At 44.5% G+C, this 23,020-nt stretch overlaps 1 protein-coding gene and 1 long non-coding RNA gene across 8 annotated transcripts in view; one reads left to right on the top strand and one right to left on the bottom strand.

Annotated features, from left to right (window-relative positions):
* The window catches only part of Hmgcs1 (3-hydroxy-3-methylglutaryl-CoA synthase 1), a 33,424-nt gene extending 18,482 nt beyond the window's left edge, over positions 1 to 14,942 (bottom strand). For 2 of the 5 annotated variants that reach the window (XM_059276656.1, XM_059276657.1), the window contains exons 1-2: positions 14,745 to 14,942; positions 12,252 to 12,414 (exon numbers count right to left, since the gene is read on the bottom strand). In XM_059276656.1, coding sequence (XP_059132639.1) covers positions 12,252 to 12,268 — 17 coding nt within the window. In that variant the 5' untranslated portion in view covers positions 12,269 to 12,414; positions 14,745 to 14,942. Of the gene's footprint in view, positions 1 to 303; positions 429 to 9,234; positions 9,289 to 12,251; positions 12,415 to 14,744 lie in introns of those variants that run through there. The other 3 variants (XM_059276658.1, XM_059276661.1, XM_059276659.1) reach the window with 3 other exon arrangements.
* Positions 35 to 21,253, top strand: LOC131921901 (uncharacterized). Of its 3 annotated transcripts, XR_009382139.1 has the most exons (5): positions 14,782 to 15,329; positions 15,744 to 15,995; positions 19,738 to 19,881; positions 20,847 to 20,941; positions 21,078 to 21,253. It is a non-coding gene; the product is annotated as an uncharacterized LOC131921901 (long non-coding RNA). The 3 variants fall into 3 exon arrangements; XR_009382137.1 differs by lacking the exon at positions 14,782 to 15,329 and having other exon boundaries at positions 15,401 to 15,995; XR_009382138.1 differs by lacking the exons at positions 14,782 to 15,329; positions 15,744 to 15,995; positions 19,738 to 19,881 and adding an exon at positions 35 to 978.
* Positions 21,254 to 23,020: the final 1,767 nt, after the last annotated feature.

The following is a 23,020-nucleotide window of genomic DNA, read 5'->3' on the forward strand; positions in this document are numbered from 1 at the left end:
CCGACTTCTGACTATGTCATCAGAACACCGGGCCCTCCAACGCCCTTTGCCTTCTCGGCGCCCCGCCTGCCCACAGGGGTGTCCGGAGCCCCCCTTCTCCGCCCCGCAGCGGCCCCGGCTCCCCAGCCCGCGAGCTCTTGCACAAGCCCACTCCGGTGTCCCGTCCTCCGGGACCGGGTCCACGCCTTCACCCTGACCGGAGCGCAGTGCCTTCCGGCCTAGTCAAGGACACCGCCTCCTCCCCGCATACGCCGCCCGCGGCACCTCGGCCGTCGGCCGTCCCGCCCCGCGCGGGACACTCACCCCAACGCCACCGGACCCTGGACGCAGAAAGGAGAATCCACCGAGGACAGTGCACGGTGCCTCCCGCCCTCAGCAGCTTTATAGCCACCGACCCACCCGACTCCCGCAACGCCGGGAGGCGGCTAGGGGGGGCGGGACAGCGGCGGCCGCAGCCAATCACGGCCCTCAGAGCCGCTCGGCAGCGCCCGCCCCTCGACCCGCTTTCTGCCAATGGGAAGGAAACGAGAGGCGGCGACTCGCTGGGGTTTTCCCTCGCGGCTGGAAGGGCGGGGGAAGGGGCGGGGACAAAGTCGGAGGACCGGGGAAGTGGGGTGAGAGGGTGACGTAGGGTGGCCCGAGAACGTGCCTGCCAATGGCGGGACGGCGAGAGACGGCGAGAGCCAACGGGAGCGGAGTGAGAGGTTCTCTGGCCAATGGGCGGTCAGTGAGAGGAGACAGGGACCAATGGCGACGCCGCGTCCCACCGCTGGGGAGAGATGGTCAAGTGTGGGAGGCGAGTTGGTCCCTGCTTGGGAGGCTGTCAGGTTGCCTGGCAACCGCAGCCCAGGCTTCACCTGGAAAATACTTGAAATACTTGATTTGAATTCAATCTTGACGTTTTCTAGTTTCCAGAGCAGCAAAGTGCGCCTCCATCACAAGTTATTGCACACTCCTTCACCCAGATTTTCTAAATTTGTAAGTATTTCTAAATACCCAGTTTAAAACTACCTTGGCTCTCTTAAAGAAATTGCTGTTGAGACAGCTCTTCTTCAGTAAACCTTAAATATGATATTTTAGGGAGTAGGCGTCAGTGAGGATGATGCGGATCTTGCCAAGAAGGGAAGTAGATCTAGTCGAGTGACTTTTTTTGAGGGGGAGAGGGAGAGGGCAGGCACCTGGCCCACCGCTCACCGTATCTTCTGACCTAACTCTGGAAGCTACCAAATGAAACTTTTTTTTTTTTTTTCAGTGATGGAAAGGGGTATCATAATTCTCAGCATAGTGAATCGCAGGATAAGGACTGACTCAGTCTCCCAGAAAACAGGAGAAGTTCAAATACTAAGAATGCTCATTGAGAGAATCTGAAGGATGACCATTACTGCCTTCGAATAGACAGACAGGACGTACTGGAAATAACTTGTCGACCTGAAATCCAATACTCTGTACAATGAATATGCACCATAAAATATTTTTAAAAACAACATAAGAATAGATTCTAGTCTCCTACTCAAATAGAGAAACTGTAAAACTTAGCTTTGGTGAAGAATAAGGAATAAGGAAGGTTCGGAATTGTATGAGTAATTCTTCCTATCTCAATTCCATTTCTCACCCAAGAACTGTTGATAAGGGCCATTGATAATTCCGTGTTTTATACCACTACTATGCTATGTGAAGTTTATTGTACACTCCAGATGCAGACTCTCTAAGCAAAACAGCTCTTGCTCCAAAGGGAATAAGAGGTGGGTTGTTTTTGTTTTGTTTTGTTTTGTTTCTGAGCTAAATATGAGTAACCATGGCTGGGAACATGGGTTTGTGTCTTCCTGAGTGACATGTTCCATCACAGAAGAAGCCACATGAGCTGTTATAGCTTTTGAGCAAAAACAGTGAATGCAGTCACCAAATACATGGTGGGAACGGCAGGTGGGTAGGTTAGAGCAGAGCAGGAAAAAGTCTGCTATAAGGCTTCACGTACTGTGTGATGACATTCTGCATTTGGGTTGGTGGAAAGTAGTTACCTGCTTTGTTAATACATGCTGAAGGTTTTTTGTTTGTTTGTTTTGTTTTTCTCTAGACAGGGTCTCTGTGTAGCCCTGGCTGTCCTGGAACTCACTTTATAGACCAGGATGGCCTTGAACTGACAGAGATCCACTTTGTCTCTGCCTTCCAAGTGCTGGAATTAAAGGCCTGCACCACCACAGCCCTGCCTCATGCAGAAGGTTTTTTTTGTTGTTGTTTGTTTTTGTTTTTCGAGACAGGGTTTCACTGTGTTGTTTTGGTGCCTGTTCTGGAGCTTGCTCTATAGACCAGGCTGGCCTCGAACTCACGGAGATCTGCCTGGCTCTGCCTCCTGAGTGCGCCACTGCTGCCTTACCTGATAGTCATCAGGTCAGAGATACAGAGGTGGGTGATGAGTGGCTATAAAAGGGGCTAAATTTAGCTTAAGATCATTTTGGCAACATTTCAAGTACCCATAAAGAACAACATTCTAATCAGCCAGTCTACAAGATCTTCAACTGTAGCTCTTTCAAGAAACTCGATTTCACGTGACCTAGTAACACATACTCAACAGTGAAGTATCAAAATATGTTGGATATAGAACCACTGTGGAGTGGTGGCATAAGTTACTTGGAGAGCAAGGACCATTCAACAACTGCTATGACTCCATCATATTGCTCTTGTTATCCATTTTATCCCAGGATAAACCTACGTGAAGTTACTAGATGATAAACAGAAAGAGAAAGTCATTGTTTGGTTGTGATAAACAGCATTTTGGGTTGGGGTGGGGAGCTAAATTCCTGGTATATTGGAATGTTTTGAAAGGCAGGAAGGGTCAACACAAGATAGAAGAGCTTTGTCCTTGAGAAGGGATTGCAAATAATTCCAAGTCCCGGAGGGTACAGTTGGAAATGATTGGCCAGATACTCGTGAGGATCAATGTCTCACACAAAGCGAAATTCCTACCAGGGACATACTGCCTTTTTGACTGAATTAGTTTTCATTTTAACAAAGTGATCAATGGGGCAGTGGTGGTGCACACCTTTTATCCCAGCGCTTAAGAGGCAGAGGCAGGAGGATCTCTGTGAGTTTGAGGCCAGCCTGGTCTACAGAGTAAGTTTTAGGACAGTCAGGGCTACACAGAGAAACCCTGTCTCGAAAAAAACAAAACAAACACAAAAACAAAGTGGTCATGGTAATTATTACAAAGTTGAGCAATGGACAACCAAATAGTTTAGTGATTAGGTGGGTAGCCTCTTCATTTAATTAAAAAAAAAACACACACTCTAAGATTTTAGTATCGTAAGCTTACACTGGACTAAAAATATATCAAGTGATATCCACTAGTGATGGCAAGGTAATACATGTATTTATTATGTAAAAGACTTCAAGTTTTCTGAGCCACAATTTTTGAGAAAGCAGAGTCTGGTCAATATCCTGGTTAAGACTTGTTAACATGTATGCTCTATTAAAATGTTTTAAAACTCGGTGGTAAACATTGTTAGTCAAACACTTTAGATGCCATTCATCAAAGGAAGTACAATCTGTAGCAGTGCCCTACCTTGGAAGGAAAGTGAAGCTTGCTAAGGAGCCGGAAGATAGAATGATAGCGTTCAATATTAAAAAGTCACCCATTGAGCGAGCAAACATTTACTTTTTCCTTGTTCTGTGGCAGGAACTGCATGAGACCTATGCTGTTAATAAGGCAAACATTAACTACATGAGATGTGCTGTAAAAGTCATTCCAGATGCTAACCAGATCTTGAAAATCTGGTACATCTGGTACACACACACACACACACACACACACACACACACACACACACACGCACGCACAGGGTGGGGGGATGATGGTTAAATAAATCATTTAAATATATTTAAATAAATCATTTAAAATTGGTTATATATTGTAATGATGACATTTTGGTCACCTTGGGTTAAATAAATATATTATTGATGAATTTTGTTTCTTTTTAATTTTTTAACGTGGTTACCAGAAATTGTAAAATTATAGCTGCAGCTTCCATTTGTGGCTCCCAAGTGTTCTAAACAACAGGAAAAAAGTATGTAGTCTAGGGTGGAAGTTGGGGGGAAAGAGAAAATAGAGCAAGGGCTGGCTTTCATCAACACAAAGGCAAAAGATAAACTCTTTTCTGTAAGAATCCTGAGCTTTATACTGTCTGCCTCAGATAATGTGCAGGAGAGAGTAAAGAGGGAAGAAACTACAGGCTCACCAGTTATTTATCTCCTCTGGTTTGCACAGCTTTGTTTAAGAATGTAGTCAGGAGCCGGGCGGGCGGTGGAGGCGCACGCCTTTAATCCCAGCACTCGGGAGGCAGAGGAGGCGGATCTCTGTGAGTTCCAGGAAAGACACAAAGCTACACAGAGAAACCCTGTCTCAGGGGGGAAAAATGTAGTCAGTTAAATGCTTAACTCCACATTAGGTCTCTTTCTCCTCCAGCCTTTCCTTGGTAAGATGGCTTCTAGGTTTTATGGAGCTTCCTGGCTGATGTTTGTTTTATCTGCAGAAGGGCTCAGTCTCACTTATGGGTTTGTGTATTGGCTCTTCGTCCTAATGTGTGGAATACTAAGACTCACCACAGCTATGGTTTGCTGCCCTACCCAGTAATCCTACTCAGCATCCCCACCACGGGGATCAGGCATGTCACGGGGATCAGACGCACATGCTCTCAGTCTCCTTTACATCAACCCCCCTCAATCTCACCAAGTAGAATTTCAGCTCAGAGTTTCCTAAGGAGCTTCTGGAGTCAGTCCTTCCACATCACCCATCCCGAGGGCGCTCTAGGCCTTTTTAGTGGCCCAATAGTTCTGGCCTCTTGCTAAGCTCCAAAGTAGGCTCAAGGTGCCTGAGGAGATAATCTCTCTTCCCCAGGCCCTTGGAGAATTCTTTTTTTTTTTTTTTTAAATCAAATATTTCCTTTATTTGGATGGTTAAACTAAAATAAAATTTAAAACTAAATAGCAATGGGGACTCAAAGTATAAATAGTTATTTTTCTACCAATAACAGAAAAGATCTGGAGGCCAATCATGCGCTGTAGACCAAATGCTTTTCATCATAGTTCTCTGGTCTTCTATTGCTACTCAAAGGCAAAGGAACTTTTGTATCAGTGAGGGAAGGGAAACAACTGGAACAGGGCAAAAATCGTGGATACAAACATGTTCGAATTCATCTCTAGCGGAAGACTAGAAAAATCTGCTTGCAAAGGATTACTCTGTGGGTCAGCAGTAACCAGGGCAAAGGTTTTACTGCAAGGAAAAGGCAGAGGAGAGAGCTTTGATACGTTTTTTTGAGAATTCTTAATGGGAAGTGAGCTGACAGCTCTATGGCCTGAGCATGTCCACCAACAGCTCAGTTTTGTTTCCAACACTACTTCTCTCTAGGGTGTTATATCCTGTCCTTCCTCTTTCCTTATGTTGCCTGTGAAACCTTGCTACCATGGGAGCGTGCATGAAAGGTACTTTTAAAATAGTGCAATTATCAATGACCGTATAGCTCAAATGCTGCACAAAGAAGCATGCCCAGGGGATAATAGAAGTTCCAAGGAAGAGTACTTAATCCAGCTGGGTAGTTAAGACTTTCCGGAACAGGTGGTACTCATTCCTTATCACATTTATAAATCTTTACTGAGGACCTTAGTGTGCCAAGTTGAGGAGTTTCACGTGGTAAACAGGAAAGATGGAGTTTCTGACTTTATCCAGGTTAGAACGGAATGAAGACAGAACATCGCATAAGAAACAGGAAATGAGCCGAGTTGTCTTCCAGTGGTACTATGAAGAACATAATATACGGCAATAAAACAAATACGACTGTAAATTGAGGACACACAGGAGGTGGTTAGGACAGGTCTCTCTGAAATTGTGACACTTAAACTGAGTCTTGAGGGGTGAGAAATTGCCAGTCTATAAAGCTGTCAGGATAGAGTGATTGATGGTAGGAGAGGGTTCAGCAGAGGCTGAGGCCCTGAGAAAGGCACAGGTGTGGTGTGTCTGGAGGACAGCAAACTCAGGCCCGTGTGTAAACTGCATTTTGACAAGCTCCCAAGTTTTGCACACGGTTGACAGGGTAGAGGACAGGACAAAGAGGATGAGAGGGTGATCATTTCCGGGAAAGGGACCCATAAGCTGCACGGTGTGGGAACTGAAATGGAAACCAAGGCAATAAAGCGTATCAAAGTTACAGTGGATAATGATGAGTGCTCTGTTGTACTGGATTTGTTGTGCAAAAGCAGTGTCAATGGGATGGGATGCAATGTTTCCCTATATCCTTGAGGAGGAGTGAGTTCAGTATTGTGTCCTTCCCACACTGTGGTCCCGACAGCAATCTACTTTGTCAACATTAATAAGTGTTTGCTGAGTGCCTACGATTTCCCAGAGATTATAACAAGTGCCTTACATAAATTGGTTCTCCCATTGACCCCAATGATACCCAAACCCGTGTGCCTTCCACTATTTTTTTTTTTTAACAAAAAAAAAAAATCACAATTGTGCTCAAAGATAGGGCAGTCTAGGTGGGAACAGTAGCTGCTGAACAAGGAACAGTGGGTAATTTCTAGTGAGAGGCCTCAGAGGAGCTTTTCTTATCCTGGTGAATCTTATCATGGTAGAAAGATAGATTGGGCTTGGAGGACTTCCTTTACCATCGGTCAAAGACATGTCCATCTTTGAGGGATACACTATATTAGTCAAGATAATAATGATTTATGAAATCAGAATGCCAGCTCACTGTTTAGAGTCAAAAAGGGACAACCAGCAAAATCTACGCAACTCACTTTCTAGGTTCATCTACAAAGCTAAGTAATTATCAAAACAACGGTTGGACATCAGATTGAAAAGGAAGTTAGAGCTCATTTAAGCTGGTGGGTTGAGATAACAAAATGCATTCATTTTTTCAATACAATCATCTTCCCAGTGAAGTAGAACTATATCAGGGCCATAAAGCTACCAACTTTACCAATGCCACTTTAAGGCTAGCTTTACAATGAATTCAGAACACTTGAAGTTCACTGCTAGTTTTCTTCTGTGGACCATATTTAACTCGCCATGGTCAGCATTTATAGCTATGACTTCCTTTTAAAAAAAAAAAATCAGTTTGTGACCAGCCATCTGTATAGCTAACCTAACTCTCTAAATCTCTCATCATCATCAGTCATGCCAAAGCCTAATCTTAAAGCCTGGGTAACTTTTGCCTTCTTCAAAGTGACTCCTCCTGGCTCTGCTCTACTGTGTGTCAACTCAGTCTTCACGATGATCAGGTTGTCAAGTCCTTCAGCGGCACCTCACTGTGGGTTTTGTGTTCTAAAAACATTCGCTGCTCTCGCTTCCTGTGTCAATCATATTTTTCCTCAAGGCCGTGACAAAGTACCTCACAAAGCAACTTAAAGAAGGAAGGGTTTGTTTGTGGTGACATCTAAATAAGTGACAGGCCCATGCTGGTGGGGAGGGCGAGGTGGCCCGTCACACTGTTGTCTGCAGTCAGGAAGCAGAGATAGACCATGAGGCCAGCCTATACAAGCTCAAAGCCCATCCGCAGTGACCCATTTCCTCCAGCGAGGCTCTGCCTACTAAAGCCACCACACCATCTAAAACAGCAGTCAGCTTGCGACTGAGTAAGTGTTCAAAGCGCCATGTTATCCCTCACTTGTGATCTGCGGAAGGAGCCTGTTAGGACAGTAGCCAGCAGCCAGCAGCTTTACTTATGCAGTGTGGTTTCAAGTGAGTTCATCCCACAACAGTCACAGAACACAAGCATGAATGTTGAGGCTAAGGGCTGAGAAAGAAGACATTAAATACCTTAAAAGAACAAATGAAGAGCAAGGTATTTTCTGTAGAGATCCATCTGACATGACTATAGCCACCTTATTCATAAAAGCTATTTTACCCACCACGTGACCTTTGACACCCATTCCAAATCCTATAGGATAAACAAAGCCATTCATATACTCAGCCAGCTTTAATGCTGACTGACTACTAAGCCCCAGACTATTTCTTAATTGAGATTTGATATTTCAATTGCTTTTGAGAAATCCCAAGGTACATTACAGGGAGCTATGACCCACCGTGGTCTATCTTAGCGTATAAACTATGGTGATCTGAATGAGAATGGCTCCTACAGGCTCGTTTTTGAAAGCTTCATCCCCAGTTGGTAGACTCTTTAGGAAGGATTAGGAGGTGTGGCCTTGTTGGAAGAGATTTACAAATGGGAGTTGGCTTTGTGATTTCAAAAGGCCATTGCAAGCCAAATCTCTCTCTCTCTCTCTCTCTCTCTCTCTCTCTCTCTCTCTCTCTCTCTCCCTCCCTCCCTCCTCTCTCTCTCCCTCCTCTCTCTCTCTCTCTCTCTCTCTCTCTCTCTCTCTCTCTCTCTCTCTCTCTCTTCTCTCTCCTCTCTCTCTCTCTCTCCTCTCCCTATCCCTCTTCTCCTTGTCCCTCTCTCCTTCTCTCTCCCCCTCCCTCCCTCCTCTCTCTCTGCTTTCTGCCTATGGACCAGATATGAGCTCTCAGCTACTGCTCCAGCACCGTGCCTAAATGCCTGCTGCCTTGCTCCCAGCCATGATGGATATGAACTCACCCTCTGAAACTGTAAACAAGCCTCCAATTAAGTGCTTTCTTTAAAAAAATAAGTTGCCTTGATTATGATGTCTCTTCCCAGAAATCTGAAAGTAAGATATAAACCTTCCTCTTGCCTGGGGACACTGGTGTCCTCCCGTGATGATGCTGTCCTCAGAGTACAAATAATTGGCCTTGTCTGCCTTTTCTTACAGTCTCTCTACACTGTCCCCTTTTGGCAACCAGTTCTGGTACACTGTGTTCTCCCAAAACACCTTCAGAAGACTTTTGAACTAGTAAAGGAATCCTTTTTATAATTAACCAACCATTGACTTAGTCACTGGCCCTGGAGGAAGTGCTGTATGCGCAGGAAAGGGTAATTTCCTCCTACTCTATGGAAGGAGTAGTGATATCTCCCTCTATATTCACCAGGTCAAATCAGAGTTTGGGGTGTTAAGGGGAGGCTGACATTTCTCTTCCCCACTGACTGACTGCTGAGCTGCAGGGTCTATAAGACAGCCCCACTGTCGCCTCTGGAGTAGCATGGCATTGAAAGCCACATGTTTGCACACATGGACTCAGAGCAGCTGTGACAGCATGAAGAAGATCTTTGCAAGCCCGAGCCAGACCAAATCCCAGTACAGAGGGGGAAGTTGGGCACACAATCTCACCCCTGGCTGAGGAGCCGTTGGCAGTTGCTAGCTGCTGAGAATGAAGGGTTTTCTCTAAGAGCGTAGCCCCTGATAAATCAACCATGATCCAGTGGAAGGTCATACATCCAAGAATATTTGTGCAACCCAAATTGGCCTACATAGGAGCAGGGGAAGGACACAAAGTTGGGGGAGAAAGGAAGTAGGTAGATCTGGGAAAAGTTAGGAGAGAGAAGGTGAATATGATCAAAACTCACTGTATACATTCTCCAAGAACTAACAAAAAATTATGTTGTTTTTTTTAAAGCCAGTTTTAGGAAGGTATTGTTGACATATATCCATGAAGGCAGCAGAAAAGCACATAGAAACAAATTTGTTCCTACTGTAGGTCTACAGTTTTCTGAGAGCCAAACTCGTCGGAAAAGCAAAGAGATGTATCCTGTGAAACATTCTTTTAATGCCTGGGAAGAAGACCTGCGATTTTTCTAGTAGAGTACTCCGACATTAAGCAAGGATGAAGGAGAACCCTAGTGGTTCCCACGGGTGCCATGTGAAGGTGGAGGAGCGGGCGCTGCGGTTTGGCTTCACCACCTGTGGCCTCTGTAGCCCTGTTTGCACGTGACTCCTGATTGCGATGTACCTAAGAGCCGTTTCCTCAACAGTCATACCCAAAGGCTAGAAGAAGGGTCAGTTACCCTTTTCTAAGTCTCTTTGGGAGAACAAAGGAACTCCTCATTGACTTTTGCAGACATCACATTGGGCAAGAGTGCCTCATGTGTCCTCTCCGGAATATACCACAAGGGCCATGACTTGTTTCAGCTGTTCTTAAAAACACTCAGGATATTGGCAACAAAGAAGAGGGTATAAATGGCTGAGGGGTGACCAACACTGCGTAATGTGGAGGATTCCCCAGTGATGTAACCCCTCTTGCCAGTTCACTCTAACAGCCTGCTTCCTGTGTGTGGAGGTCTATGCTTAGAGACTCCTGGAGATTGAGCGATCAAAGGAGTCTACTAGGAATGGGCTTTTATTTTGGCCCCTCTGGAAGCCCAATTGGCTGCTGTTTAACTTGATTTGGTGAGTCTATTTACTGGCACATTGGTCAGAGCTCTTTTGGCTGGACACAGGTTTAATTTTTTTTAACATTCATCTGTTTGTGTGTGGGTACACATGCTATGGCGTGCGTGGGGAAGCGAGAAGACAACCTCCGGAGTCAGCTCTCTCCCTGCACCACGTGTGTTCCAGGGAATGAACTCAGGATCTTAGGCTTGGCAGCCATCTTGAGGTTCCCATACATGATAGGCAAGCCCTGGTGTTTTTAGGTCTGTGGTGATGCAACACACCACTGCAGGAGAGTGTCCTGGAGCAAAACTGATCCTCTTTTGGCTAGGAAAAGGAAGGAGAGAAAGAAGAGGGGTCTTGGGAACCACTGTATTCTTCGAGGATATTTCCCTATTGACCTGAACGCCTCCCACTGGCACTCATCTCCCAAAAGTCACACCACCTCACTGGGAACCAAACCTTTAACTCAAAGTCCTTGGGGGGGACACTTAAGATGTAACCACACTAGTGTACTGTCTCCCATTTCCAGAATGTGTCCCTCAGTGGTGACATTTTTTTTTCTTAAGGAGAGGGTCCGTCCATCCTTGCTCAAAACCACCATCCATACACACTCAGCACTTAAAAATAAGACAAAATCCCTGTTCCCATAGGAGTTCGTTTCTGGTGGGGTGGGAAGGAATCAGAAAAGGAACTATAACAAAACATATGAATAATTTCATTCACAATTTGTAATGTTTCCGGGTAGCCACAGTACTATATCAAGAGAATATTAGCAGTATGGATTTGTTGCAGCATGACTCCAAATTTACTCTGTGACATTGTTAGCTCTCAGAAAAGAATTCTGAAACCTTAACAAGCATTTTTCTTTCAGAGGTATCACAGTTTTAAATGTTAGGGCAGCAGTGGTGGGTTGGAAAGACATTGCAAGAGGAAAAGGCTTCTACAAGGGCTTGGTGCTCAAGGGGACAGAAGGCAGGCAGATGGTGATACCTGAGGCCAGCGGCTGCCTTCCCTAACACCGGCTCCCAACCTCCAGCAGCTTCAGATCCTTGTGCGACTAGTGAGTCCCAACCACTTTGCCTGGCAACCTAGCCGATGTGTTCCCAGCAAATTCCAGAGAGCAGGACACCACAGTGACTTCTGTGTCTTCCAGTGGGTCCCAGCTGAGTGCACACTTGCAGTCTGAGCCTGGCTCAGGCTGTGGTAGAGGACTTTTCTTCTGTTGTCTGCCTCACTCGGGGATAGCAGCTGCTCCTTATATTTGCTGTTCCTACATCCTTTAAAGTTCCGTTTACTTCTTTTTTTTTTTTTTTTTTTGTTGTTTTTTGTTTTTTGTTTTTTGTTTTTCGAGACAGGGTTTCTCTGTGTAGCTTTGCGCCTTTCCTAGAACTCACTTGGTAGCCCAGGCTGGCCTCGAACTCACAGAGATCCGCCTGGCTCTGCCTCCCGAGTGCTGGCATTAAAGGCGTGCGCCACCACCGCCCGGCTCTGTTTACTTCTTTACCTGGCCCCTCAGTTAGTTAATCCTCTATTTAGTTCATTCTTTATACTGAACTTTTCTGTTTAAATTACTATGGATTTTTCTGTTTTTATTGGCTCTAGAGAGAGAAGAAAATAATACTAAATAAACAAAAAATATTAAACTCGTAGAATGTTTCTCTGAAAATATATATGAAACAATTTTCATGAATCTATTAGAGTTGAAGGCTTAAAGGGACCATCCTGTCAAGTTCCGAAACAACTTGTTGTGGGGTTAAATTATTGCCTCTATTGCTAATAGTCGAGATAGAAACCACAGTCTAAGGGGACACAGTAACAGTGCCCTTCCTGATGCCAAGCATCAGAGTGACAGACTCACCCCTCAGATGCAGGTAGACCAGATCAGGCCTCTTTCAGAAGGGCCGGTGGGGGTGGGGGGGGGGGTGGGGGGGGAGCGCTGATGTTGATGTTGGCAGCTGTCGGCCACACCCACCTACCTGAGTTCTTCTTTCATCCCTTGAATTAGATGAGTCAGTCCTTCTTTCCAGGGAGAGAAGCCTCTGGGAATAACAGGGACGGAGCAGGATGGCCAGGTATCACACAACAATGCCTTCTCTATGGCTCCCCTTCGACAAAGTTCACGTCATTTTCATGTTACCTCTGTGGATTTCACAAGGACCAAATAAAACAAAATATAGGCATAATTGTTTGGGTTTTAATACTTAAAATTACATTATTTATTTATTTATTTAGGGTGGGTGCATGTCTATGTGTGTGTGAAGGAGGTCAGAAGAAAGCTTCTAGCATGTGGAAGCTGGGGACCAAGCTTAGGTTGTCAGGCTTGTTGGCAAATACCTTTACCCTCTGCGCTTATTTTGTTTTGTTTTACAGATAGGCTACCCTTTTCACGTTGGTGTTTTATTTATTTGTGTGTGTATGTGGTATATGAGCAGATGGACATGCTGTCACTCTTTACCTTATTCTCTCAAGACAGGGTCTCTCAGTGAACCTGGAGCTAGGCTGCAAGCTCCAGTGATCCTCCTGTCTCCCTCCCGCTCCCTCAGTGTCGGGGACACAGGAGGAAGTGGCCATGATGCCAGGCTTTTTACACAGGGGATGGGGACGGGAACTCAGGTCCCCATGCTTGGGAGGCAAACATTCTTACCAACTGAGTCATCTCCCCGTCCCTAAGACAGGCTATCCTGTGTATTCTCTGTGTATGTATGTATACATAGGACCCGTAGGATAATATCCTATGTATAATTGGCCTCAGACTCACAGTTCCCCTGCCACAGCCTCCCAAGTGCTGAGATTACAGACATTCTGTCACCATGCATGGCTCATAGTGGGATTCTAACACATGTCATTTAAAAACCCATATTCATAATCTCTCAGTATCAATGTGTGTGATGAAATCACACATGTCAGGGGGTGTTTCTGTTTTAACATGGAACTAAATACAGAAACCATACTCAATGTAATCAGAGAGAGTTGCCACTATAGCCACCTCTAACTCTGGCCCATGTAAACAGAAAGGGAATTTATTGAAGTAATGCTGAGTGTCTCAGACAATTTGGAAACGCCGGAGAGAATGGGAGAGTGGTAGAAAGGAAGCATGTCTGTAACCCTAATCCTCAGCCAGCAGAAGGCCCTGTGGCCTCTCCAGGACACTGGGAGTGTGGTTTGCATCACCAGTTCTGAATACAATCTAGATCTTTCAGTCACCGAGAGAAGATGCTCCCAGCCTGCCTTGCTTCATACAAGGGAAGCTCAGGTGGTCCATCTGACCAACTGAAGCCACAGTCACATGTCACATACTCTTGCTCAGCCTATAGAGTGATCTGAGAGAGAGAGTAATTGCCGTTCTGATCTTCTGCTTGTGGGAAGAGGACATCAAAAGCCACCGTGGGCTGCGGAGAAGGCTCGGGAGGTAAAATGAGTGGGAGGACCCGAGTTCAGATCCTCGGAATCCGCAGGAGCAGGAAGCAGGAGCTGCTGTCATCTCAGTGCTGTCTACTGTGAGGTGGGAGGCAAAAGAGGAGACTCCCCGGAAGTTGCAGGTCTCACAGCCTGGCATGTGCAGTGGTGAGTGAGTAACAAGAGACCCCGCCTCAAACAAGGGTAAAGGCGTGAGGTTGTCCTGTGACCTCCACATGCACGCCGTGTGCCCGGATTCTCACACACAGACAGGCACACGCACACACACACAAACACACGCACACACAGAGACAGAGAGACAGAGACAGAGAGAAAGAGAGAGAGAGAGAGAGAGAGAGAGAGAGAGAGAGAGAGAGAGAGATTTAAAAATACTAACAGACTCAGGAAATTTTCTAAATGTAGGAAATAGGGACAACTACAAACTATTTCTGGCTTTCCTGCAAATGACCCAGTGTTTCATGAGTAAATAAGTCATGCCTAAGCCTGCAAAACTTTATTCAGTAGGGCCTTTATGATCACCAGGAAGATGGTGCCAAGTTCTGTATTGAAATAATTGTCAAGAAGTTAATAAAGCAATTTTTTTTGTTTCATTCCAACTACATGAACCAAGCAAAAAAAAAAATCTTAAACCAAAAAATATTAAGGTCCTCACACTTACTACATTATACTTTCACTACTTTCTAAAGCTAGAACCATTTAGCATATAGATGCAATGATTTGGAATATTTTCTCAGTTCAGATGCTGAGCCTCAGGCCAGTATTGAAAAATGCCAACCAAACTTCCATTTTTTCTTTCCTTTTTTCTTAAGTCTTCAACTTTATGAACTAAAAATTGGTAACCAATTGAGCATATTAAAACGTAACTATTCTTTATCTTGACATTTGCTGCTGTTTGGTTCTGTCATTTTGAGATTGGGGTTATGCTGGAGTATGAAATAGTTACTATTTTAAAGCGGCATTCGGTTTGTCAGGCTGGAGCCATGGAAGCATGATGTCCATCATTCCCCCCACCCCCATTAGGCTAGCACAATCTAAATCCTGACAGAACATACTTGCTTGTATCACAGGTATCTTCAATAAGCACTTGTTGGTGCTTCTCTTGTTCATTAATATTCTGTATGGTAACCATCATTTCATCATCATGTATAAAACACAAATACAGAAAATATTAAGAAGGAAAATTTGAAAGACGCCCGCGACGACCCATTTTCTTAGTTCATGTTGTTAGCCTGTACTTTCCTGGGCAAGCATACTTAAGCCAACATTCTGATTGCATCATAATGCAGATCATAAACTTGACTGATGAGCATTTACTTCTGAGCCTATTTAGTAAAAGCTGGCTACTAAGCCTGCAGGCAGAGTACCAAATCCTCACCCATGGCCACTTTCTCAGAAAAACAAGGTCTATTCAACAAGGCTTCACAGGACCGGGTACTCATCCATCTCTTTCAGAATCTACCACCACACCTTTTCCCTGAACCCAACTTTGTTCTTTACAGGGTGGGACAGAATAGTGGAAAAAGCACAGAAGATCTGTGTTTAAATCTCAGCTCTGTCACTCATATGGGCAAATGACTTGAATTGTTCAAGGTTCAGTTCTTCGGACGTAAATAGAGAATGGAATCTATTTGGAGGATGTGAGTACTACCATGTGCCTAAGGTGCCTGTTGCAATGCCTAGAAATTAGTGGGTGTTCAATGACGGTGATTAGCTGAGTTAGAGTCCCAGTGAAGGACGGGCATTCCACTGAACTCGCTTCCACTGCCAGCCTAGAAACAGAGGAAACATCTAGCAGGAGTCAAGTTTTACACATCAGCTTTCCATTTTCCCCATTCTCGTGACTTACTGTTGCTTTTTGGTATCGGAGATCCAATGTTATTCCTGTTATTTTTAATATCTCAGCCTTCTTGCAGTCTGGTTGACTCCAGCGTTTAACTAAACCCAAAGTCTGGCTAACTCTAGTTCTTTAGGCTCAGTCACTTTCCCTCGTGTTTGTCCTGGTTTACGTCCGTCTCAGGGGTTTGCTCTTGCTGTTCTCCTACAACTCTCAGGGCTTCGGATGACTGATGCATTCAGAACTCAGCTCAACCACCACAAGAAACAGATGTGTTCTTTACCACTGGCTCACTTTTCTTGTTGCCGTGAGCAAACCACCTAACAAGGATCAGCTTTGGGGAAGAAACCATTATCCAGCTTCAGTTCAAGAGGCTGCACCCTACGACGACAGGGAAAGTGTGACAACAGGTATGTGAGGTGGCTTGTCACATTGCAGCTGCAGTCGGGAAGCGGAGAGCAGACAGGAAGTGCATTGAAGCTATGAAATCTCAAATCTGAATCTGAAATCTCTGTCTCTCTGTCTCTGTCTCTGTGTGTGTGTGTGTGTGTGTGCACATGTGCCTGTCTGTGTGTGACCCACCTCTTCCCACAGGCTCCATGTCCTAATGGTTCTGCAGTCTTCTGAAACAGCACCCCCAGTTAGGGACCAATTGTTCAAACACATGAGACCACGGGGCATAGATCACATTCAAAACACGCAATCATCTTTATGTAACATTATCCTCTTCCTTAGCCGAACTATTCCGTCTTATCCTGAGTTTTTACTGTATTTTTCAAGGACAGCTCACAAAGGCAGGGGGAGGGGGGAGGCTTTAAAAGGTTTCCAGACTGTAGGCAACAAATCCATAAGCAACACATCTAGATGTTGCTTTGAATGTATTAGATGAGGATTATCAGCTTAATGTATTTTCTGGCCCGGCAACTGCTTTTGAAAATTCTAAATCTGATAGTAGTGGATGTCTGTTTTTACCTAAAGGTTCCTGAAAATCTGGAGGTGATTTTTTTTGCATTCTCTGATGTTCCCCACAGGAACACTGAGAAGTTTTCAGTTAGCTTGTCGTGTATCAGATGATGCTGGTATGATCTGTTAGGCTTTTACCATCTTAAACATTTTCATCCTTGCTTTACTGTCTTAGGCTCTCTGTCTTTACAGACGTGTGCCTTTTTAGAAAATACATGGAGTAGCATTATAATTGCTTCTCACAAAGGAACAGATGCCATTATGTTACTGGGGCCAGGTCCCCAGGTCCAAAGATGGTAGAAATGAGACTGGCCGGGCAAAGCTGTGATTGGAACTCAATCCAGATGGGAGATGCAGCTTGGATCGGGTGGTGGATCCCTGAAAGAGAGGAACAAGGAGACAGATACAAGAGCAGTTGCTGCCCAAAGTTCCCATCCCTTCATTTTAATGAAAGTTTCAGACACAAAGAGGGCCCTGTCCTTGCTGGTCAGCATCTACCTTCAGTTGTAGGTGGCTCACTGGCCAGCTTTGACTTCAGAACTCTGTCCTCATGGAATGCATGTCAGCCATCACTGGACCTCTGGAAACCCTCCCTGCCTCGTCTGAGGGGAGGAAATCAGTATGCCTCTTGCTAAAGAAATCCCCCCTCACCCAATTATCTCCGAAGCACTCCTGTCTCAAGTAGTTCAGGGTTCAGCCAGAAAAACCGAACCAATAAGAGGCACAGATTAAGGGATTTACTTCAAGGAACTGGAATTGGTTTATGTGTTATCTTATCTAATAATCTTCCTTAATGTTGCCTAACTGTACTCCTTAGTTATGTCTTAAAAAAAAAAACCCTCAGCAGCACCTACATTAGTGTTTGACTGAATAATCAGGGTAACCAGGAGCTGTAACGCAGTCTAGGTGACACATAAAATTGACCACTACACCCTTCGTAGGGTTTGGATGTTGTTAGAATTGCTGAAACCAGTCCCTCCCTTTGAAAATGGGAAGCATCTTAACTCTAGGGTTCACCTTGGAAACTTATATTTACCTCACTCATTTGATCTCCATGTATGCCACCTTGATTCTTGGTATGAGAAACCAGTGAGCCTCTTGTAGAGTCTCCTGAAGCTCTCACCTCACCCTCTACCAGCTCCATAATTGAGTATCCAGGACATTTTTTGGCCTCTCTGGTTCTTGGACTGGCGACAGGTTCTATGACTGTGGCCTCACCCGAGGTCCGCCCCATTCTTCTCACCTCACGTATTTCATGATTCTCTTGGCCCATGCCTGCATTGTTCCGCTCTACCCCCACGTTCCCGTAGCAACTCTGAATTTCCCAGTCTGCTCTCACCTCTTTCAATGTCTTCCTCCAACCCACCTTATTCTCTACTTCCATGTCTAGAGTAAGGGAAGGCTCCGCCCTTCTTATTTCTCTGCACTGGAAACAAGCAAGCCAGGCAAAGTCTTACACTTCACTCTCAGTGTGTAACACGAAGCTGTAATTCTTCAGGATGTACAGAACTAAATGCCAAAGCCACAATCGCAAAATCCACTGTACTATTATGATAGCCTACTTTTTTTTTGGTAGAAATTTCTTGTCAAAACCGATGATGCATTCTTCTTCACATGCAATCTACAGTCCTACATTTCTATTTGTCTCGTGTTCTTTTGTCAAAAACGTTGTGTCCATACTCCATTTCTATCTACCCAAACCACCCGCTTTCTTTAAAAATTTGTAAAGCTTTTATATATTTACTTATTTTATGTATATGAATTTTCTGCCCGCATGTATGTCTATGTACCACTGGCATGCCTGGTGCCCACAGAGTCCAGAAGAGGACATCAGATCCCCTGGAACTGGAGTTCCAGGTTGTTGTGAGCCACCATGTGAGTTCTGAGAACTGAACTTTGGTCCTCTCTTAGAGCAGCACGTGTTCATGACTGCTGAGCCAGCTCTCCAGCCCCAGTGCCTGCTTTAAAGCCAACTGCAAATGGCACCCTGTCCAGGAATTCCCTTTTCATACCCTTGAGTGGATGTCTCACCTCTCGCCTCGCTGGGGCAAATATCACTCTTGCACATACTATAGTTATTCCACTTGGTGCTGTCTTCCACACATCCCTGGAGTAGAAGCTGTTTTTTTTTTTTTTTTTTTTTTTTCTTCTCATGCCTGTGTTGCTTTTAGCAATCAACACAGTGCCTTTCCCCAGATAGTAATGGTTTTCCTCTGAAATGAAGGTCGTGGTGTGTTTGGGGCGGAGCAGCACTGTTGAAGCTGTGGTCTGGTCTGCTCAGCTCTCTGCTGCCCGAAGGAAGGTCTCAGTTCCTCTGGAGCAGAGCCTTCTGTCAGCAGTGGCAGAGTGCAAGGGGTTAAGCCACAGTGAACACACTCTGTAGACCCTTGTTTGTAGTGCATCCGTGAACACAACAACTAAGTCGTACGGTCAAGTCTAAACGTCAAGGGGACAGGGAGATGCACACAGTTTTTATGGGAGGAACTGAAAGCCGCATTATAGAAAGCACAGAGAATTACCATCAATAACTCTGAGAACTACTGGTAATCAGAATGCCCTCTAGTGTCAGTGCAGAGGACACTCCTCTGACATCCCTTTGGATGTGGATACTAGCCAGGAAAGCAGTTAAGTGTTACTCTCATTCACCTTCGGTCCCTGCACGTAGGAGGAAGTTTGGTGGCATCTGGACAAAGGGGAGGAAAACAAAGCAGTGGCTTTATTCCGTTCTCAAATTCTTCCTGGCTCTGAGAGCTGTAGTGTGCTTTCTCTTTTGTTCTCATGGTCTCCTCCTTGCTCACTCCCGTCAAAAGCTCAACTATTTTTGGGGGTGGAGAGGACAGACGAGAAGGGAACGTTTTAACATTTCCTCAAACTTCATCACAGTTGAATCCAACACACGATTGAGGTCTTTCTTTCTTTCTTTCTTTCTTTCTTTCTTTCTTTCTTTCTTTTTTCTGTCTTTTGTTTGTTTGCTTGTTTGTTTGAAACAGAATTTCTCTGTGTAGCTTTGGAGCTTGTCCTGGAACTCACTCTGTAGCCCAGGCTGGCCTCGAACTCACAGAGATCCTCTGCCTCCCGAGTGCTGCGATTAAAGGCATGCACCACCACTGCCCAGCGATTGAGGTATATTTCTTAATCTCACCAACCTAGTGGTCGGAAGTTATCTTTATTCAATGTGACCTTTAGGGTCTTAGGGTGCTATCTCAGTGTGCTCAGGGGCAAAGCTTGTTCTAGTCTTGCTCTCTCAGCTACCCAAGGGCTACAAGAAATCGCTGCTCTCAGGGGCACATGCATTCTCAGGACTCTTCTCATAGTTGTTCATTTTGAAGTACAAAACGTGCAGTCCTCAATTTTTCCAAACTGACTCTGAGGCCACGCTGCAATATTAACAGGTACTCAAGGGTTGGGAATTCAAGTCACTTGTTACTTCTTTTATGGAGCACTGGTTGTTGTTTTTAATATGTATGAAATCCCCATGACAACTCTTTAGTTCAGTTCCCCCACACACACACACACACACACTATTTGCAGATAAACAAACCAAAGGTCACTACAGGAATTCCAGTCAAGGCCTGTTTGACCCCAACAACCGAATATTTTTTCCGTCTTAACCGTGCAGCGTAAATGAAAAGTCAGATGTCAGCATTATCTTTGAATTTAATGCACGGTGCTGGGGAAATGGCCCAGGAGAGAAAGTGCTTGTGGGCAAGCATATGGGCCAGAGTTCAGAACCCCAGAACCCATGTAACAGCCAGGCAAGTGTAACCCCAGTTTGGGGAAGGTGGAGATTATTTAACTACATTTTTTATTTTATTTAAGTGCATTCTGGAAAATATTTACCCCATAGTTCATATTTTTAACTTATATAAAACAAGTCCACATATTTTCAGTTGCGTGTGTTTTAAATAATTGCTGACTCCATTAAACCCAAGCACACCAATATTTTATTTTATTTCTACATAAGTCATTATACGTATTTTGGCTTCAGTTAACATGTGCTGTATGTATATACTATATCTTTACTACCTCTGATTTCTCAGCCAGAAATATGGAAGCATTGTCCTCATTTTGAGACTTGGTTAAGAGAAATGCTGTTTCTCCCTTTATATCTGAAAACTGACTTGAGCCCATTTTGGAGTGAGAAGCAATTTCTATCATCAAAGATTGTTATGTAAGTTTGAAGTGACTCACTTAATGTAAGGCTTGCTCCAGCGTGTCCTTACAGATAACCAGAATCTCAAACTTATTACCTGTGACCCATGTGATTTGGATACCTGAAATAATATCTTATGTAATAGGAAGACTTGCTCTCACTGTGTATGGTATAAATATAGTCATATTTCTTTATTTTTTCCAGTCAATCCTTTGTAAGCAAATTTTCCTTAATCCACAAGAACGAGAGTGTGTCAAAGTCCGTGTCCCTGCCTGAATAGCTTAAGAGCTCAGGCCAAGGTAAGGTACTTTTGTTTCCCTACAGGGAAGGAGAGAGGAAGGGAAGGAGGGGACGAGGGGGACAGGTCACAGACAGAAGAACTTTATGTTGTTGTCTTTGGAAGAGAAGAGATTAAAAAATAATTTCCGTCCTCAGCGTTGTCACCATGTTCCTTGAAACTCCTGTACATGAGAGTGAATGGGAAAGAAGCAAATGTACAGACTGAAATGCACAAGAAGACAGATGGGGCCATGGACATTAGCTTGTGTAGCGATAGAGGCCAAAGAAGCAGAAATAAGAGACGCTGGAGGCCGGGGTGCCGGAGGCCGGGGTGCCGGAGGCCGGGGTGCTGGTACAAGCTGTTGGACTGTGTGCTTCTGCTGGTCCTAAGTCTCAAGGGCTCTGAACTTTACCACCAGATCCCTGGGAACACCTCTATGGGACTGCCTTGCTTACAACCCAAACGGTTCCTGTTGGCACTCTGACCTGGGCCTGTGGCGTTTAGGACTAGTTCTCACTTGTTCATTTGCTACAAGTCCTCACTTGTGACCAAGTGTAACTTGTGTACAGTAAGTAATCCTTCTGCTGTCTCAGCTGAAGAGTAAAACATAATAAAAATAATTTCAGAAAAATCTTATAGACTATTTTCTAATAAACATTGCAATTTTTTTTATAACTAGGGTAACAGTAAAGTAATACTCTTAGAGAGGGGGAAATTAACAACAGTTTTCCATAAAAGCGAAAGTGTGTGTGTGTGTGTGTGTGTGTGTGTGTGTGTGTGTGTGTGTGTGTATTGTGAATGTATGTGTGTGTATGATGTGTGTGTTGTGTATGTCTCTGTGTGTATGTGTGTTGTATATGTCTCTGTGTGTATGTCTGTATATGTGTGATATGTGTGTGTATGTATGATGTGTGTGTGTATTGTGTATGTTTATGTGTGTATATGATGTCTGTGTGTATGATGTGTGTATGTGTGTGTGTATGTATGTGTATTGTGTAGGTTATTGTCTCAGTCTCTTTTGAGTTGCCCTAGTATAATATCTGAGACTGAGTGACTGGGTGCTTTAGTTTTATTTCTTTTTGCTGTGATAAAATACCCTGACAAAAGCAACAACAACAAAAAAAAAGATAGAGATTTTATTTGGCTCACAATTTCAGGTTGTGGTTCATTATTGTGGGAAAGTCAAGCAGCAGGGACTTGGAGCAGCTGGTCATGTCCACACTTGGGAGCAGAGACTGAATAAATACAGTCATGCTTACTCAGCTCACTTTCTCTACTCTGACATAGTTCAAGTTTCCCTGCCTAGGGAATGGTACCACCTGAAGTTGGCATATCTTACCACCTCAGTTAACTTAACCAAGATATCCCTCTTAGCCTGGCGTGGTGGTGCACATCTTTAATCCTAGGCCTTGGGAAGCAGAGGCAGGAGGATCTACCTAGAGAATTCCAGGTCAGCCAAGGCAAATGGTAAGGTCCTGTCTAAAAAAAAAAGATAATCCCCAACATACATGCCCACAGGATAATCCAATCTAGATATCTCTCATTGAGACTCTTTTCCCAGGTGCTTTTAGACTGTATCAGAGTTGCGCCAGTGAGATTGTTCTGTGGGTAGAGGTGCTTATATGTAGGCTTAATAACCCGAGTTTACTAACTGGATCCCACAAGGTGGCAGGAGAGAACTGACCCTTCAGAGTCATCCTCCTGCCTCCACAAAAAGCAAACCTGTGTGCCACACCCCCTACCCCCGACACAAACAAATAAATCAATAAGTAAAATTTATAATGAGATTATGTCGAGTTGACAACACTAACAATTTACTGGGTAATTGATAGAGCAGAGTGATTTACTTCTTACTGTCATAGAGGCTCAAAAGTTCAAGGTGACAGCTGGTAGGGGCATCCTTGCCTGTTGTATGGCAGAGGGTAGCATACATTAAAGGAAGTACACGCGAGAGAGAAATGTCAGGGTAGAGTCACTGTTGTTAGACTAGTCTCGGGGTAACTGACCTGCTCCCTCTGGAATAGCGTTTATCCAGTCCCTTTTTATTGTCTTTGTTTTATCTGTATGGTTATTCTGCCTGCATGTGTGTCTGTGCACC

Source organism: Peromyscus eremicus, chromosome 11, assembly GCF_949786415.1.
Source record: "Peromyscus eremicus chromosome 11, PerEre_H2_v1, whole genome shotgun sequence".
In the NCBI taxonomy this organism is placed as follows: Eukaryota; Metazoa; Chordata; class Mammalia; order Rodentia; family Cricetidae; genus Peromyscus; species Peromyscus eremicus.